The sequence below is a fragment of the Dipodomys merriami genome, unplaced genomic scaffold (assembly GCF_024711535.1).
Source record: "Dipodomys merriami isolate MVZ:Mamm:240054 unplaced genomic scaffold, mDipMer1.0.p SCAF_16, whole genome shotgun sequence".
Classification (NCBI taxonomy): domain Eukaryota; kingdom Metazoa; phylum Chordata; class Mammalia; order Rodentia; family Heteromyidae; genus Dipodomys; species Dipodomys merriami.
Window position 1 is genome coordinate 9,098,152 of NW_027202937.1, and position 17,743 is coordinate 9,115,894.

At 49.6% G+C, this 17,743-nt stretch overlaps 1 protein-coding gene across 7 annotated transcripts in view; it reads right to left on the bottom strand.

Annotated features, from left to right (window-relative positions):
- Positions 1-1,445: 1,445 nt before the first annotated feature.
- The window catches only part of Znf76 (zinc finger protein 76), a 36,449-nt gene continuing 20,151 nt past the window's right edge, over positions 1,446-17,743 (bottom strand). For 4 of the 7 annotated variants that reach the window (XM_070023915.1, XM_070023914.1, XM_070023916.1 and 1 more), the window contains 13 exons: positions 17,315-17,483; positions 13,816-13,896; positions 13,626-13,703; positions 11,352-11,551; positions 8,444-8,560; positions 8,121-8,196; positions 7,513-7,638; positions 7,219-7,398; positions 6,231-6,464; positions 5,985-6,148; positions 5,220-5,384; positions 2,976-3,089; positions 1,446-2,270 (listed from right to left, as the gene is read on the bottom strand). In XM_070023915.1, coding sequence (XP_069880016.1) covers positions 2,166-2,270; positions 2,976-3,089; positions 5,220-5,384; positions 5,985-6,148; positions 6,231-6,464; positions 7,219-7,398; positions 7,513-7,638; positions 8,121-8,196; positions 8,444-8,560; positions 11,352-11,551; positions 13,626-13,703; positions 13,816-13,896; positions 17,315-17,387 — 1,713 coding nt within the window. In that variant the 5' untranslated portion in view covers positions 17,388-17,483 and the 3' untranslated portion in view covers positions 1,446-2,165. The remainder of the gene's footprint in view (positions 2,271-2,975; positions 3,090-5,219; positions 5,385-5,984; positions 6,149-6,230; positions 6,465-7,218; positions 7,399-7,512; positions 7,639-8,120; positions 8,197-8,443; positions 8,561-11,351; positions 11,552-13,625; positions 13,704-13,815; positions 13,897-17,314; positions 17,484-17,743) is intronic. The other 3 variants (XM_070023921.1, XM_070023919.1, XM_070023918.1) reach the window with 3 other exon arrangements.

The window sequence follows — 17,743 nt, forward strand, 5'->3', positions numbered from 1 at the left end:
AGGGACCAACTGCACCGAGCTGGAGCCTCCGGTGGGCCTGGAGCCCCGGGTATGTGAAGCCTTTTAGAAGCCTCCTTGCTGAGCTTGCTGGCACCTTTCCCAGGCTACCAGAGGTGGCACACTGAGGGAAGAAGGCCATCCTGACTTTGCAGCCAGCAGATGGGGTCCCACTTAAGTGGGTTACTTAACCTGACAGAGCAGTTTCTTCTTGGTGAAGGGGGAAAATGCCCAAGTCCCAGGGTGTGAGACATCTGAGACCGGATGTTAAGGACACAGTAGGCTCTGGATGAAGCATTTCAGTTCTACCTGACACAGCCTCAGTGGTGGGGCTCCACCCAAGTGGAAAAAAACAAAAGTGACGCCACAAGGCTAGAGGAGGAGCTGGGCCAGGGCACAGCTCCAGGTCAGCAGACTTGGCATTTGACTTGCTGGCACCCCACTCCTCCTGAGGGGGTCACTGATTCTAAAAAGCACCCCGAGCACAGGGGTCCCAGCAGGAGTAGGCTGGGGATTCAAGGCCTCTGCACAGCGCTTCAGTTGCCTTAGAGTAGAAGCCTATGAGGATAGCCAGGCCCACCCACAGCAGAGGTACTGCTCAGAGTAACTGAGATACCCCGTCCCTTGGGCACGTCCCAGCCCCTCTGCTTCTACTGGGCTGGGGTCAAGACTAAATGGGACTAAAAACAAACAAGAACAAAATAAAACAAAAAGGAGTAGATGGGAGTTTGTAGGCACCCTGTGAGGATGCCAAGGCTAGAGGAGGGGCTCCATTCTTGGGCAGGAAAGGGCCAGGGAAAAGGGCACCTCCAGTTCTGATAGTGCTTCCATCCAGCTGGGGGAAAACACACAGCTCCTTTCCATGAAGTACACAAACTCCTTGCTGCTGTGGGGCTGGCCTTCCCTTACCCTTCACTTTTCAGTGGGATCAGACTATGGCTTTGGAGTCCCATAGTATAGCCCCTGACACCCAGTGCTCCTCACTCCACAGCTAAGTAATGGAGCCAGGACCCCAATAACCCTGGCTGCTCTGACCTGGGGCTTTTCCCTTTTGTGGCAACTGTGTATAATGGGGGTGGGGAGAGGAGCTACACTTTACCAAGGATCCTCCTGCCTTGGTAAATTCTAGCAACTTGCAATCCGAGGTGCTAAAAGAAAATCAATCTACAATAAAAGGCAGCCAAACCCAGAGCTCTTCCAGCCCAACCATCTGAGACCTGAATTGTGCCAGAGTCTGGTCTGTCCTCTGGCCCTGGCTTGTTACCCTAGAGCCCAAGTTCAGGTGTGGGTAGGAAGCTACTCGCAGCAACTCATACATTGGCCTCCTCCCATCCAGACCCCAGGCAGGCCAGCCCCACAACTAGGCCGTGGAGGTTGGGCAAGTTTTGTGCCAGGGAAACAGCATGTCCTGCTACCAGGGCAAAGAGTTCAAGGATGGAAGAACCAGGTGGAAACTTGGAACTTTTATTAAATAGTCATTCACCCATTTGCCACCACCACCCAGAGAAGGAAAAAAATATCAAAATGGAATTTAAAAAAACAAACAAACCACAAAACAAATGAAACCCAACCCCCAGCAGTCTATGTACAGGCCACTCACTCCCTGTTTTTGCCACAAAGAGATTGGGAAGCAGCTGGGGTGTGTTGTGGGGAGCCGGGCACCTCTGCTCCAGCCACGGGCCCCTGAGGAATTAATTCTGTGGTGGCAGGAAATCTCTAGTGCCAAGTGGCAGACATCCTGGCTGCCTCCAGGAGGTGTTATTGCTGGGCAAGGCTGGGCTGCTCTGCCCTAACGCCCAGGGCTGAAGAGCTATCTGCCCTTTTCCCTGTTAGGCCCTGACCTGTCAGCATGGAGGCCAGTGCCCACTGCCCCCATCTCCACCTGAGAGGGGGACTGGACAGATGCGGGATGGGTGTTTTCCAGAAGGGAGAGAGCAGGTCCTAGTGCCGCCTAGCGATCAGGCTGGTTTTCCTCAGCGTCTGCTGCCTGGCCCTCACCTCAGGCAGGGGCCCTTCCCCTTCAGTGAGGCCAACTTTGGGCTGCCTTCTCTCTCCAGACACCTACGTGGCCACCTTCCATGTGCCAGGCACAGCCAGGGCCCTTGGAGGCAGGGCTGCCTGTGAGCGCGGCACTTCCGCCAGCATGGTGTGGGAGCCAGCCCTCAGGCTCAGCAGCCGCTCTCTGACATGGTGGTCTCCAGGGCCACTGCCCCTTGCTGCATGGCAGCAGTGGCCACACTGATGGCCTCCTCCAAGGTCTGCTGCTCCTCTAGCTGCAGAGATGGGGTGCAAAAGGAGGAATGCGTGAGGCCCTTCTTCCTAGATCCTCTGGTTAAGTGCGCTCTACCTTTTTGAGTTCTTCCCATCTACCCAGGACCATATGCTGAGCTTTTACTTGGCAGGAATCCAATAAACAAAAAGTTCATCACTAAAGAGTCCTACTAGGCTAGGTGGGCTAGCCCCAGGTTGGAGAGACCAGCTTTTCACAAGAGTGGCTGGCTGGAGACCTTGGTGGGTATCTACTTCAGCCTTCTTTCTCCATGTGAAGAAACATGAAGGAAGAGATGAGGGGATCAGCCTACAGGTAGACTGTGGTTACCTTCTCATTCTGCCTTAGTCAAGAAAGAGCCCAAGACATGTGGATGCAAGCAGAAAAAGATCTGTCTTCTGAGGTAGAATCTTTTTGAAATTGATGTCCTTATCTTCAAGATGCCCTACCCCTCCTTTTTTTTTTTTTTTGGTCTGGTCGTGGGGCCTGAACTCTGGGCCTGGGTGCTGTCCCTCAGCTCTTCAGCTCAAGGCTAGTACTTGACCACTTGAGCCACAGTGCCACTTCCGGCTTTTTTCTTATGTGGTGCTGAGGAATCGAACCCAGGGCCTCAGGCATGCAAGGCAAGCACTCTACCACTGAGCCACCTTCCCAGGCCCCCCCCCCATTTCTTTAAGGGATTCCCCTTTGCTCCCATACTTGTACTCACCTGCACTGCGATGTGCGTTCCATTGGCTGTAGCCAACAGCGCCACCTGTTGGTGACAGAGGGATGTGACACTTGAGTCCTCAGCTACTACAGTCCCAGAGGTAATGATTGTGACCTGAAACCCAGAAGGAAGATTTTTTTTTTTCTTGTCAGTGGTAGGGCTTGAACTCTGGGCCTGGGCACTTTCCCTGCGCTCTTCATCTCAAGACTAGTGCTCTACCACTTGAGCCACAGCACCACTTCTGGTTTTCTAGTAGTTTATTGGAGATAAGAGTCTCACACTGCCCAGGCTGGCTTTGAACTACGATCCTCAGATCTCAGCTTCCTGAGTAGCGAGGATTACAGGCATGAGCCACTGGCACCCAGCAGAAGGAAGATTTTTTTCTTTTTTCTTTTTACTCTTTTTTGCTGGTCGTGGGGACTGAACTCTGGGCCTGGGCGCTGTCCCTCAGCTCTTCAGCTCAAGGCTAGCACTCTACCACTTGAGCCACAGCACCACTTCCGCCTTTTTTCTTTTTGCTTATGTGGTGCTGAGGAATCGAACCCAGTGCCTCAGGCATGCAAGGCAAGCGCTCTACCACTGAGTCACTTTCCCAGCCCCAGAAGGAAGATCTTTTTTTTTTTTTTTGGGGTCCGGTCATGGTGCTTGAACTCTGGGCCTGGCGCTGTGCCTCAGCTCTTCAGCTCAAGGCTAGCGCTCTACCACTTGAGCCATAGCACCACTTCCGGCTTTTTTTCTTTTTGCTTATGTGGTGCTGGGGAATCGAACCCAGGGCCTCAGGCATGCAAGGCAAGCACTCTACCACTGAGCCACCTTCCCAGCCCCAGAAGGAAGATCTTATACCCACTCACCTATGCACTCTCCCTCTCCCCATTCCAAGTTAGAAAAAAATAAAATCTATATAGGAGCAAACTAGAAGGGAGTGAATAAAATCATCACGGGCCAGATTAATTAGCTCAGGGCTCTGAGCTAAATGAGGCTGGGTTTTCTTCAACGTAAGAGTCAAATTGAGCCAGGCACCGGTGGCTCATACCTAGTAATCTTAGCTACTCAGAGGCTGAGGTCTGAGGATCATGGTTCAAAGCCAGCCTGGGCTGGAAAGTCCGTGAGATTCTTATCTCCAATAAACCACTAGAAAACTGGAAGTGGCGCTGTGGCTCAAGCAGTAGAGAGCTCACCTTGAGCTGAAGAGCACAGGGACAGTGCCCAGAGTTCAAACCCCACGACCGACAACAAAACAAACCCCAAAAAACCCAAAACAAAATATTCTTAAAATGTTTTGCCTTACAGAAGAAGGTGGTAAATCACATGATTCATTTTCTTTCTTTTTTTTTTTTTTTGTCGGTCATGGGGCTTGAACTCTGAGCCTGGGCGCTGTCCCTCAGCTCTTCAACTCAAGGCGAGCACTCTACCACTTGAGCTACAGCGCCACTTCCGGTTTTCTGGTGGTTATTGGAGATAGGAGTCTCACGGGCTCTCCTGCCCGGGCTGGCTTTGAACCGCGATCCTCAGATCTCAGCCTCCTGAGTAGCTAGGATTACAGGCATGAGCCACCAGCGCCTGGCTATGATTCATTTTCTTATACTGATCTCCAAGGAATCTGTTACATTCCTTTCTTTTTGGCCAGTCCTGGGGTTTGAACTCAGGGCCTGGGCACTGTCCCTGAGCTTCTTTCACTCAAGGTTAGCACTCTACCACTTGAGCCACAGTGCCACTTCTGGCTTTTTCTGCTGATGTTGTACTGAGGAATTGAACCCAGGACTTCAAGCATGTTAGATAAGCACTAGTCCAGTATATTTTAATCACTCAGTTGAAAATGGATCTTAAAATCTGGAAAAGGAGTGTGCTTCTGGTGGCAAAGCAAATGGGGGTAGACTGAGATGTAGAAACTGTCTCTGGTCCCTAGTCAAAAGCTTTTTCTAGCAGTACAAAGGTTTGAACTCAGGACTCTGTGCTTGCTAGGCTGGTGTTCCACCATTTGAGCCATGCCTCCAGCCCTGCTTTTTATTTTAGGGATGGAATCTCAGAGATTTGAACTGCAATCTTTCAGATCTTAGCCTCCTGAGTAGGTAAGATTACAGGTTTGAAAAGATGAAAGTTTCTGAGGACCTAGAGAAACTGGGGAGACAATTCCTGGTGGGCAATCTCTGTCCTGTGTAAAGACTTGACTAATCAAGCCTCATACAAATGTCCACTCCATGGAAAGGTGAGAGAACAAGAAACCCCAAGTAAAAGGCTTCATACGGGCTGTGTCTGGGTGCCATCAGCGCTGACCATGGTGACTGTATGCGTGCCTGATGTGGCCAGGTCACTGTCATGGCTGGGGATGGTGAGGGTGCTGCTGCTGTGCTGGGTCACCACACTGATGGCATTCCCCAGGGCCTGCAGGTCCTCTGGGGATAGGCTGACCTGCCGACAGGAGGGAGAAGATGAGTTGGTTGCCATAGGAGGGTTATTTGAAAGCCCTTTGGGTATCATAAGCTTTGCTTACAGTAAGCTAGAAGGTTAGATTCAGGTCACAGAGGCACAGGGCTAGGGGACAGGCAAACAGAAGAGAGTTAAGGTTGCAGAAAATGGTGCACTATTAGTGGCTTACTGTATGCATTCTGAGGTCTCCATCTAATTCTGCCCTCCTGACAACTCTAGAAGACAGAGGTGCACTAGATAGTGAGGGTGTGGACAAAGTCAGGTTACATCGAGGGTTAGCATGCTGGCTAGCATTGCTGGCAAGCTTCCAGGCCCTGTACCTACAGCCCTTCTTGAGAAGGACATCCAAGTGTCCCATTCAAATGACAAGCATATCTAGACCTCCAGGAGGGAAAAGATTAATGTACACCAAGAGGGGAGACAGCTGGAGGGAGAGAAGGGGCAGGGGCTGGGTTCCAGGATTTCCTCAGCCTCAGCTCCCAGGTGGGCAAAGCTAAATGGGAATCTAAATGGAGGTGGGTCATCAGGACTTGGGGATCCCCGGGCAGAGTGGCCTGCCTCACCCACCCCGCAATGCTGTACCTGCTGGGCGCCATCCTGAGTGATCAGAGCCACCTGGGGGGCCCCATCCTCCTCTGTCACCATGGCCACTTGGGCTGGGATGTCATCACCCTCTTCCTTCACCTCCGAAAGGTAAGCAATGTGGGCTTGTTTGGGTGGTGGGCTTTCCTCAGCTGCAGAGGCGGCTAGGAGAAGAGAACCAGGCTGCTACCTGCCACCAGATGCCACAGGGAGGCCTGGCCCACTCCCGCCTCTCCCCTCCCTCACCCTCAAGCTGCTGCTGCTCATAGAGGGCCTGCTCACTCTCCTCGGTGGCCTCCAGCTCTCCGTGCGCACTGCGCTTGTGCATGGCCAAAGTGGAAGTCTGCCGGTAGGTCTTGCCACAGGTGCTGCAGGTGTAGGGCTTGCAGTGCGTGTGGACCACGTGGTGCTTGTACAGGCTGGAGTACTCAGTGAAACGCTTCCCGCAGCCTGGCACCGTGCAAACGTATGGCTTCTCCCCTGGGGACACTGGGCTGTGAGGGGTGGGAACTGGGGCTGGCAGGGGGAAACTAAGGGGAAGGGGCAGGGGGCAGGGTTGGCTCAGAGAGCCAGAGGGAGGGAGAGGGACTGAGACCTGAGATTCTGAATGGACAGTTGGGGAAGACAGGCAGGACATGGGCATGGGATCTCCGAGCCCAGAGAAGAGCTGAGAGAGAATGGGGGAAGTATGAAGGCTGGGTTATGGTTTAGAGAAGGGGTGAAGTCACTGGGGCTTGGAAAGTTGAGGTGGATTGAGAATGTGACAAGGCAGAAGGGAGAAGGACAGAGGCTGATGCCAGGTGTGATGGGTGAAGGGGCCATATGACTAAGAGAGGGCACAGAAGACTGAATAAGGGATGTGGCCTGGAGAGGGTGAGTGGTCACAGGCGGAGTGGATGAGGTGAGGAGGTGAGTATGTTGTTCACTCCACTTCCTCTCCCATTCCCAATTCTGGCTTCTTTTCAGGAGCTCAGATGGAGGGGGAGATTTTGGAGCGGGGGACACAGGTGGTAAGGAGTTGAGGTGTCCCACAGAAGGCAAGTGATACATGTCTGCCTAGACCCAACTGGAAACAGGGGAGGTGCTTACTGCAAGTGAAAGTGATTCTGGGGACACCCACCCTCAGACTAGCCTGGAGTGCCCAGGAGTTGGGACAGTGTCTCAACCCAGAAGCCTACAATAGAGGGAGGCAGGGTGTCAAGAGGGGATGGTCCTTGCATGCCAGCTGGCCCACCTGTGTGGATGCGCACGTGGTTCTTGTAGTTGGTGGCACTGGTGAAGCCACGGCCGCAGTGGGGCTCGGGACATGTGTAGGGCCGCTCGCCTGTGTGGGTGCGCACATGTACCTTGCGGATATTAGACGTGGTGAAGGAGCGGCCACAACCCTCAAAAGGGCACCGGAACGGGCGTTCACCTGTGCAGATGGTGGTGCGAGGGGTAGCTCAGAAGGGGTAGCCATGCTGGAGCAAGAAGGGATGGCACCAAGGCTCCAGGTGGAGGTGTGAAAGGCGGGCAGGGCCCAGCCTACCAGTGTGGGTCCGGACATGCTTCTGCAGATCTCCCGAGGTCTTGAAGGCCTTGCTACACAGCTCCTCTGGACACTTGTACGGCTTCTCACCAGTATGGGTGCGAACGTGGCTCTTCAGCCCATAGCCTGTCACATGTGGTGGGGTGAAGAGAACTGTCAGAAACCTTGATCTCTGTGACATACTTCATGTGGAGGCTTTCCATCTTCTGTGTTTGGGAAGCTCTGTAGGCTCAGATCAGCCAATGTCCCACCCTGCCTGAGTAGAAAAGCCCACTGTGCCTGCTTCCAGCTCTTAGAGGCATTCCAGAAGGCGGGCATGAGAGGGAGCCTGGAGAATCTATGGCTGGAGGGGCAGCCCAGAGATACAGTGTCCCCCTGCAGCCTATAGCTGGCAGCTGACAGAGCAGATCTAAGAAGAGGGTCTTTCTACCTCTGTCCTGGCTCCCTCTATAGCTTTCACTCCACAGGAGAGGTTCCTTCAGAGGGAACACCTGCAGGAGAGGGTATTTTACAGCTATTTCTCCGTCCTAGAGGCCCTCACGTGAATCTAGAAGCCTCTGCCCTCAATTAGAAGCTGTCCATACTGAGTTTCCTTCCAGGCAGGTTACCTGTGGCAAAGGCCTTTCCACAGCTGGGGAAATCACACCTGTATGGCCGGTCGCCTGTGTGTGCTCGTTCATGCACCTGTGGGGACAAATAATCAGAATTCAGAGGAACAAGGGTCTGAGCTGGGCTCTTTCCTTCTCCTTTAGGGCCCCGGACTGTCTTCTGTCCTACAATGTGCATGAGTCACAGCCTCTGGTGCTGAAGTTTCTTTTCTTTCCAGCAGGTGAGGCACAACTTTGATTGCAGGAGCCAGCCCAAGGAAAGCAGAAAGGGAGAAACAGCTTGGCCAGAAGAGGGCAGACCTGAGAGCTTCCTGCCATTTTACCTTCAAGTGATGGGCAGTGGTATAGAGACGCCCACAGCCCTTGTAGCCACAGCGGAATGCTCTGTCTCCAACTTGCTGCCCTTTGCCATTGTGGGGGGCCTGGTTGTCATGTAGAACCTGAAGGAAAAAATCCTGGGTTCTTACATGTATTTTCCCCATTGAAGAAAGAGGAGAGAGAGGATACAAGGTTCAGATGGCAGCCTAAGACCCAATAAACAGGGGAGATGGTCAGGAACCTCTGGGACAGAGACATAGGCAGACAGGCTAGGAGCAGACATTCAGACATTTGGAGAATCAGGGTTGGCACGTCCTTGTGCCACTTCTGATTAGAGGGAGGACTAAATGCCATAGGGACTTTGATGCCTATTGAAGAAAGGCTATCTCCTAGAGTACAAGGTCACAGGGGAGCAGAGTGGTCTAGATGGGCACCAAGGTGAGTGCCTCAAACCCCACATGTACCTAGGAGGTGGTTCTTGACACAAGTATCCTCTGTCAGCTGGGTCCCTTCCTCCTAGTGGGAGACTGTGCTCATGAGGAGTGTGAGAGGGCTATGGGGACGTCATTGCATCTGTCTGGCAGGCCAAGGACCCAGAGTAAGGTGCCCACAGCCAGAAGTGTGAAAATGGGAAGGCTCAGTTCTACCACAGGGCCCAGAGAATGGAGAGATTCTTCAGTCTTCTTTCCTGAAGACAACACTGGAGGTGGCACTCCTAGAACCTCTGGCCACAGGGAGCCCTTCCTACTCTAGCTTTTCTAGGCAAGGTACTGGGAGGACTCCCTTAATCAGGGTTTCTTGGGTGCTGTGGAATCACAGTGTTCTCTCTAGAAGCTTCTGAAACAGTTCTGGAAGTAATAGTGAGAGTAAAAGGCTAAGGTCCATTCACTCAGGCTCTGAGTCAGGGGCTCAAGCAGCTGGCAAAATTTCAGACACTGAAGCAGATGGTGGTAGAGGGAGGGTTACAGGTGGCAGTACAGGCTGACCCACAGACACTCATATTACATTCCAATGTCTCCCAGTTCCCAAGGTAATCGAGGAAATCAAGAGGTCATTGTGGGCTGGGTGCTGGTGGCTCACAACTAATCCTAGCTACTTAGGAGCTAAGATCTGAGGATCGTGGTTCATAGCCAGCTGGGGCAGAAAAGTCTGTGAGACTCTTATCTCCAATAAACTACTCAGAACAAGTTGGAAGTAGGGGCTGGGAAGGTGGCTCAGTGGTAGAGTGCTTGCCTTGCATGCATGAGGTCCTGGGTTCGATTCCTCAGCACCACATAAGCAGAAAAAAAAGCCGGAAGTGGCGCTGTGGCTCAAGTGGTAGAGTGTTAGCCTTGAGCTGAAGAGCTGAGGGACAGTGCCCAGGCCCAGAGTTCAGGCCATGACCGGACCCCCCCAAAAAAAAAAAAAGTTGGCAGTGGCACTGTGGCTCAAGTGGTAGAGTGCTAACCTTGAGCAAAAGAAGCTCAGGGACAGCACCTAGGCCTTGAGTTCAAGCCCCAGAACTGGCAAAAAAAAAAAAAAAAAGAAAGTCATTGTGGCCAGAAGCAATTTCAGCTCCTCCAGTCTGCTCCCACAGAACAGCTCAGGCCTGGGAGGGAGAGGCTCAGCCAAGGTTGGACTAGGCTGTGGCAGGGCCAGCACAGATCTCAGAGCTCATGATTCCTCTCTTTATTTTTCTAAGACAGGGCCTAGCTATGTAGCTCAGGCTAGCAGTGAATTCATTATCTCTCTAACTCAGCCTCTTGTGTGTTATTATATAAGTGTGGGCCATTACACCCAACTAGAGATCATGATTTAAGTAAAGTCCAGTTCTCTTCCTGTCAGAAGTTGGTCTCTATAATTCCTCAGGGAACAGGGGCAGGAGTGGGCATAATCCAAACTGGCCTGCTGCATAAAGTTTCATGCACCTTTTTACCCCCCAGTGGCACAAGGGTTTAAACTCAGGGCTTCATACTTGCTATGTAGGCGCTCTACCACTTGAGCTATACCCCCAGCCCTTTTGGCTCTGGTTATTTGTAAAACAGGTTCTTGCTTTTTGCCCAGCCTGGCCTGGACCTCAATCCTACTATTTACATTTCCTTTCCATTGAAATCTCATGAGCTTTTTGCCCAGGCTGGCCTGGAATTATGATCCCAATTTCAGCCTCCTGCATAACTAGGGTAATAGGCATGAGCCACTGGCATTGGGCCCTATGCTTCATTTTGAAAATACACAAAAATTTCTTCTTTTTCTCTACCATATATTCACTCCTGCTTTATAAAAGGAACTGCCTAACTTTGGGTAAGCTCTGCCACATCCATCCACAGGCCAGCCAGCCCAGGGTGGATTACTTTGATTTGGAAAACTGCTGGGTCTCTCTGCTCCTGTCCTCACTCAGGCAGGACTATAGCTTAGCAGAGACCTGGAACCATTCTCCTTTCCAGTGGAGATACTGTGGGTCTCATGCTCTAAGAATCTTAGCTACTCTGTTACACATGTCCAGTTCTCTGCCTACTGAATTATTTTTCCAAATGACTAAATGAGTCAGAGAGAAGCAACAAATATAAGAACATTTGACTTCAGTGGATAAGAAAATTAATAAAAGACATTGGCAGGGGCTTTCCCAAAGAACACAGAGGCTTAATACAGCTACCAAAGTGAGGCTGGGCCTAACTTCCCATCACATTGGTGCTGCTGTTCCTACAGCCTTTCTTCTGCCAAGACAGCATAAACAAGGATAAGTGTCAACAGCTGTGAGTAGCCCTGGCCAGGCTCTGCTGTACACTTTCAACAAGGACATGTGAGACACAAGTCAGGGAGCTGGGGTGGAGGAGCCGAGGGAGTGGCCCAAGCACAGGACAGTACTTGTCTTTGGCAGGGCAAAGAAGCCCTACCGTCCTGACTGATGGGCAGCGGTAGGCTCTGCATGCTCACTTTGCTTGCATACTGCTCCAGGGCTACTACCGTGTCTGTGCGGAAGCCCTCATCATCCTCTGTGGCCAGGTCCTCCAAGCCCACCTCTGTCTGCACGGCCAGGATGGTGCTGTCTGATGGCACAGTGACAGGGTGGTGAATATAGGCAGTGGAGCCATCTTCCAGCTGGACAGCTTCCAGGGCGCTGGGGTCATAGCCCTCTGCAGGGAACACAATGGTTAGCCCATGCCACACAAGAAGAAGCAATCCATCTAGGACTCTGGCTTTAACTTGGAAATGATTTTGAATTTTGCCTGGCTCTCACCCCTTTTGCTGGCTCTCCTTCTGGGAAGGCCTCTCCTATGATGACCTTGGCCACTGATTGGGAGATGCAATTTCTTTGAGAAATTGATAGGAGGCCATCATCATCTTGGCTTAAGACAATCTCAATGGCTTCCTGATCATTTGCCCCTCACCCCTTCTTAGCTCTTCCAAGTAACACCCATAGGGACTTTCACAAGATGCATAGGTTACCCAGCTTCCTGAATAGTCTAAATGCTTCCCTTAGGCTATAAAGACCCAAACCCTATCCTGACAAGGCCAGAGCACTCTGACCCTGTATTTTTTATTTCAGCCTCCTTCTACCCCCTCAATCTTCTCTCCAAGTCTTCTAGTTCCAGCAGTTCCTTGAATGTGCCATTCTTTCTTTCCCCATCAGCTCCATGTCAGCATAGGCTGGTCCTGTCTGGCTGGTCCCTCTATCCCTAGCTATGTCACCTCCTAAGTCCATCTACCCTTCAGCTCTCAGATCTAGCAGCACCTCCTCAGAGAAACTCTCCCTGAGAGTTTGAAACCAGTTTAAAACCTCAGAACTAGGTTATGTCAGGGATGGCTTACTTCACTCTTCTTCCCCAACTACACTGTGGGCCTGTGTTTGTTCTCTGTAGTATGCTCTGAACCAAAATCCTTGATGTGTAGCAGTTATCCAAGAATCTACCTGTAAGCCCCAGGTGCCGGTGGCTCACACCTGTAATCCTAGCTACTCATGAGGCTGAGATCTGAGGATTGCAGTTCAGAGCCAGCCTGGGCAGGAAAGTCTGTGAAACTCTTATCTCCAATTAACTACCAGAAAAACAGAAGTGGCTCTGTGGCTGAAAGTGGTGGAGCAGTAGCCTTGAGCTCAGGGACAGCACCCAGGCCCAGAATTCAAGCCCCACAACCAACAAGGAAAAAAAAAAAAAAAAAAAAGAACCAAGAAGCTATCTGTAGGACTAAATTGTTATTCAATAGTATATTAAAAGCTTTTTTTTCAGTACAGGGGTTTGTTTCTTTTTTCTTTTTTCTTTTTTCTTTTTTTGGTCCGGTCGTGGGCCTGAACTTTGGGCCTGGGAGCTGTCCCTCAGCTCTTCAGCTCAAAGCTAGCGCTCTACCACTTGAGCCACAGTGCCACTTCCGGCTTTTTTCTTTTTGCTTATGTGGTGCTGACGAATTGAACCCAGGGCCTCAGGCATGCAAGGCAAGCACTCTTCCCAGCCCAGTACAGGGGTTTGAACTCAGTATTTCATGTTCACTTAGCCTACTTGCTTTGCTTGCTCAGCTACCACTTGCTGACTGTGCTGTACTGCTAGGACTGCTTTTGGGCTAGTTATTTTGCAGATGGAGGTTGATGGACTTTTCTGCTCAGACTAGCTTCAAAACAGACTCTTGGGTAGCTAGGATAACAGGTGTGAGTGAGCCACCGGTGCCCAGCAGGAGATTCATTCTTGAATTTCTTTCTTCTGAGCTGGGCATCGGTGGCTCATGCCTGTAATCCTAGCTACTCAGGAGGGTGAGATCTGAGGATCACGGTTCAAAGCCAGCCCAGGCAGGAAAGTCCATGAGTCTCTTACTAGAAAACCAGAAGTGACACTGTGGCTCAAGTGATAGAGCGCTCGTCTTGAGCTGAAGAGTGCAGGGACAGTGCCCAAGCCCAGAGTTCAAGCCCAACGACCAACAACAACAACAACAAAAATTATTTCTCCTGGTCTTAGGTGACATCTCAGGTTATATTTAAAGCCCTAAGACTTTGTAGCTATGCTGCAGCCAAAGCCACCATAGAGGCCAATATGGACCCCCACCTCCTTAGAGGTATAGGAAACTGCTCCCAGGGTCTGTTCCAGGGAAGGTAGGCAAGGCTTCTGTACAGGTAAGGAAGCATGTGCCTTGGGGATGGTGGCACCCATGATGGAGTATACCAGTGCACTGCCAGTGCTGTGTTCTCTTCTTCTCTGTCATCTCTGATGACTCTGACCCTACCTTTGGGTGTGCGGTGTATATAGGCCACGCTGCCATCTTCCAGCTGCACAGGCTGTCCATCCTCAAAGGAGAGAGATTCTGTAACAAGAGCAATGCCAGCCTTTCTCTGGAACTCAGTGCCATGGAAGGGTCCTCCGTGGGGGCTGCTAGGTGCACCTCCCATGACAGGAGTGTGCTGGAGTACCCTCACCTTTCTGTATGGTCACCTGGTGAATGTATGCAGTAGTTCCATCCTCGAGCTGGATCACTTGTCCTTCAAGCAGCTTCTCTCCTGTGGAGATAGAAGCAGACAGAAATGGGCCAGGCCCTAAAGAGCACTAAGAGACACCTGCTTGTTTGTTTGTTTGTTTTTTGGGTCAGGTCATGGGGCCTGAACTCCGGGCCTGGGCGCTGTCCCTCAGCTCTTCAGTTCAAGACTAATACTCTACCACTTGAGCCACAGCACCACTTCTGGCTTTTTTCTTTTTGCTTATGTGGTGCTGAGGAATCGAACCCAGGGCCTCATGCATGCAAGGCAAGAGCTCTACCACTGAGCCACCTTCCCAGCCTCGACCTGCTTGTTTTTAGTAGAGGCCACTAGCCTATGGTCTAAGCACAGATAACATTTGCTGCTCTTTGGCTTCCTTCCTCCTAGATCCAAGCCTAATGGAACTGAGAGTAAAGAAATCCTGCAATGCAGGAAACTTCTACTCCAACAGAACCCTTTCCTGTTCATTACTGAGGGGCAACTTCCTTATTATTCTACCCATGCCCAGCAAACTTCAACTTAACATCAAGTTGCGCTTAGACTCAATCCAATGAAAAACAATGCCCTAAATCAAAAAAGAACCAAAAGGGCAGAAATTCAGATATAACACCAACTAATGAAACCAAAATAGTCCCTTCTCTCTCACTGTGGCAATATGCAAGACCTGTGCTGGAAAATCTGAGGGCTTCAGTTTCTGAAGTGTTTTAGAGAAAAGCTATTCTCAAAAGAATAAAACAAAGCCAGGCGCTGGTAGCTCACGCCTGTAATCCTAACTACTCAGGAGGCTGAGATCTGAGGATCGTGGTTCAAAGCCAGCCCCGGCACGAAAGTCCATGAGACTCTTTTTTTATTGGTCAGTTGTAGGGTTTGAACTCTGGCCTGAGCGCTGTCCCTCAGCTCTTCAGCTCAAGGCTAGCACTCTACGCTTGAGCTACAGGGCCACTTAAGAGTTTTTCTGAGTGGTTTATTGGAGATAAGAGTTTCACGGACTTTCCTGCCTGGGCTGGCTTTGAACCTGGACCCTCAGATCTCAGCCTCCTGAGTGGCTAGGATTACAGGCATGAGCCACCACGCCCAGCTCTGTGAGACTCTCTTATCTCCAATAAACCACTTAGAAAACTGGAAGTGGTGCTGTGGCTCAAGTGGTAGAGCATTAGCCTTAAGCTGAAGAGCTGAGGGATAGTGCCTGGGCCCAGAGTTCAAGCCCTATGACTGACAAGGAAAAAAAAAAGAATAAAACAATACAATCAGCTCATGACAAGAACTTTCCCAGAAGTCCTCCATAAATATGGAAAGAGCTCACTAATGAAATTAAAAGATTAATTATTATTGGGAAACAGACAATTTAAAATGAAATCAATAAACACCTCATTTGTAAACTTAGAATAGAAATTTACTTTGGAAATGTATTTGATTGAAGGAGGGCAATGCTGCAATGACGATGTGGTCAGAAAGATAATGATGCTCATAGAATCCTGAAAAGGTCAAATTAAGAGTAAGAATGAAGAGGGGGTAACAAGGCTTGACAAGAAATGTACTCATTACTCAAGTAACTGTAATCCCTCTGTACAGCATCTTTACAATAAAATAAAATTTAAAAAAGAGTAAGAATGAGGCAGCTTTTGCCCAGTGTTGTACAGGGAAGACAGGAATACCATTAGCCATGCCTGAGAATGCAGGTAAGAAAGGATGAGTCTTGATATGAATATAGCATAATGAAACCCACCAAATGCTATTTGAAAAAGGGTGGGGGGAGGAGGAGAAGAGCAATGGACACATAGTGGAGATCTAAATTTGTTCAAAGGACACTGTGTGCATGTATGTACATATCACAATGAAACCTCCTTGTGTTACAGACGTATGTTAGCTCCAAAACAGGAAGGAAGGAAGGAAGGAAAGAAGGAAGGAAGGAAGGAAGGAAGGAAGGAAGGAAGGAAGGAAGGAAGGAAGGAGGAGGGAGGGAGGGAGGGACGGGCAGTGGTGACTCATGTCTGTTTACTCAGGAGGCTGAGATCTGAGTATCAAGGTTTGAAGCCAGCCTGGTCAGGAGAGTCTATGAGCCTCTTATCTCTAATTAACCACCAATATCACAGAAGTGACATTGTGTCTTAAATGGTAGAGCACCATCCTTGAACAAAAAGCTAAGAGACAGTGCTTAGGCCCTGAGTTCAAACCTCAGGACCAACATAAGGAAGGAGGGAAGGAGGGAGGGAGAGAATGAAGAAGGGAGGAAGGGAAGAAGTGAAGAAGGGAGAAAGGGGGGAAGGGAGGGAGAGACGGAAGAGAGAAGGCAGGCAGGAACGAAATATTAAAAAAGGAGTGTCCTTGTTTGCAGGCCTAGCTCTCAACAACACCCTCTTCTAACTCTCCTACCCCTATCTTGATTTGAAGGTCCTTGAGGTGGAGGTAGAGTTGCTAGATCAAATGCAAGATTCCCGGTAAATCTGAATTTCATATAAATGACAAATTGCTTTTAGTACAGGTTAAGCATCTTAAAGCTCAAAGCCTCAAGTCTGAAATGCTCTGAAATCTAAGTGGATTTCAGATTAGGGATGTTCAGCGGGTTAAGACTATACAAATATTCCAAATACAAAGCCTTCCAAATCTGAAATATAATCAGTTGCAAGCATTTTGGATAAGGGATAGGGGATTTAAGTTTATTATTTATTATTTTTTTTCAGGATTGAATTGTATTTTATACCTGTGTATCCCATGCCATTTTTGGGACATACCTACTGTTTACCTGTTGTTGTTTCTTTATCTGCAATATAAATTGCACTTTGTCTGCAATTCAAATTTAATTGTGCACCCCATATGTTTATTTCTGGCATCCATGGGTGCCTGAAACTTAAAAGCATGAGCTCTCTGCGCGGGTGCCCATTCTGAACCTAGAGGAATATCTTATGTAGGTAGATACTCAAAACATTGTCTGAGTACATAAACATGCTTGAATTAAGATGAAGCACTGAGAAACTAGTCAGAGACTATCTGAAAAGCAGGAAGCCACAACTAATACTGTGTTCATCCACTCCAGATATATTTATGAATTATTCACTGCATGGAAGGAATTGAGCTGTTGAGAGGTCTTGGCTAGGGTAGTCTGCTTTTCTAGTTTTCCTGGATGGCATTTTATTTTATTTTTATTTATTTATTTATTTTTGTCTGTCATGGGGGCTGAACTCTGGGCCTGGGCGCTGTCCCTCAGCACCCAAGGCTCATGCCCCTCTGGCTTTTTTCTGCTTCTGTGGTACTGAGGAATTGAACCCAGGGCCTCATGCATGTGAGGCAAGCACTCTACCACTGAGCCAACTTCCCATCCTGGCATTTTATTTTAGAGTTCCCTTTTCATCAAGTACCATGCAGGGTTCTCATGCACAAGGGAGACACGCCAGAGGCTGAGGGGTAGGATTTTGATTTTCCAGGATCCCCTGGAAATCCTCACCTTTGACAGCTTGTTGGACATAGGCAGTCGTCCCATCACTGAGGGTCACCGTCTGCAGCCCCAAGCTCTCCATGGCAAACTGTTGTTCATGCACTCAGACATGAAGTTGGCTTCTGGCCAGCACTGAGAGCCACAGCTGATGTCAGAGATTTCCTTCTGGGTCACAAATCTGAGGAAAATGGAGTGTCACATAAAAAGTTACACAGCTTCCTCCTTGTGCATGCAGTTAATGAGGCCAGCTAAGAACACAAAGGCATATTCTTCAAAATAGAGAACTATGTTAGTTTTTATGAAGTGTTGAGGATATATATATATATATATTATATTATATATAGTTAGAAATTTTAAAAGATGAGCACAGAAGTATGCCAATCAAATTAATTGTAAAGGAAGAATTCATTGATCAAATCTCACTTTTAAATTTGCTCC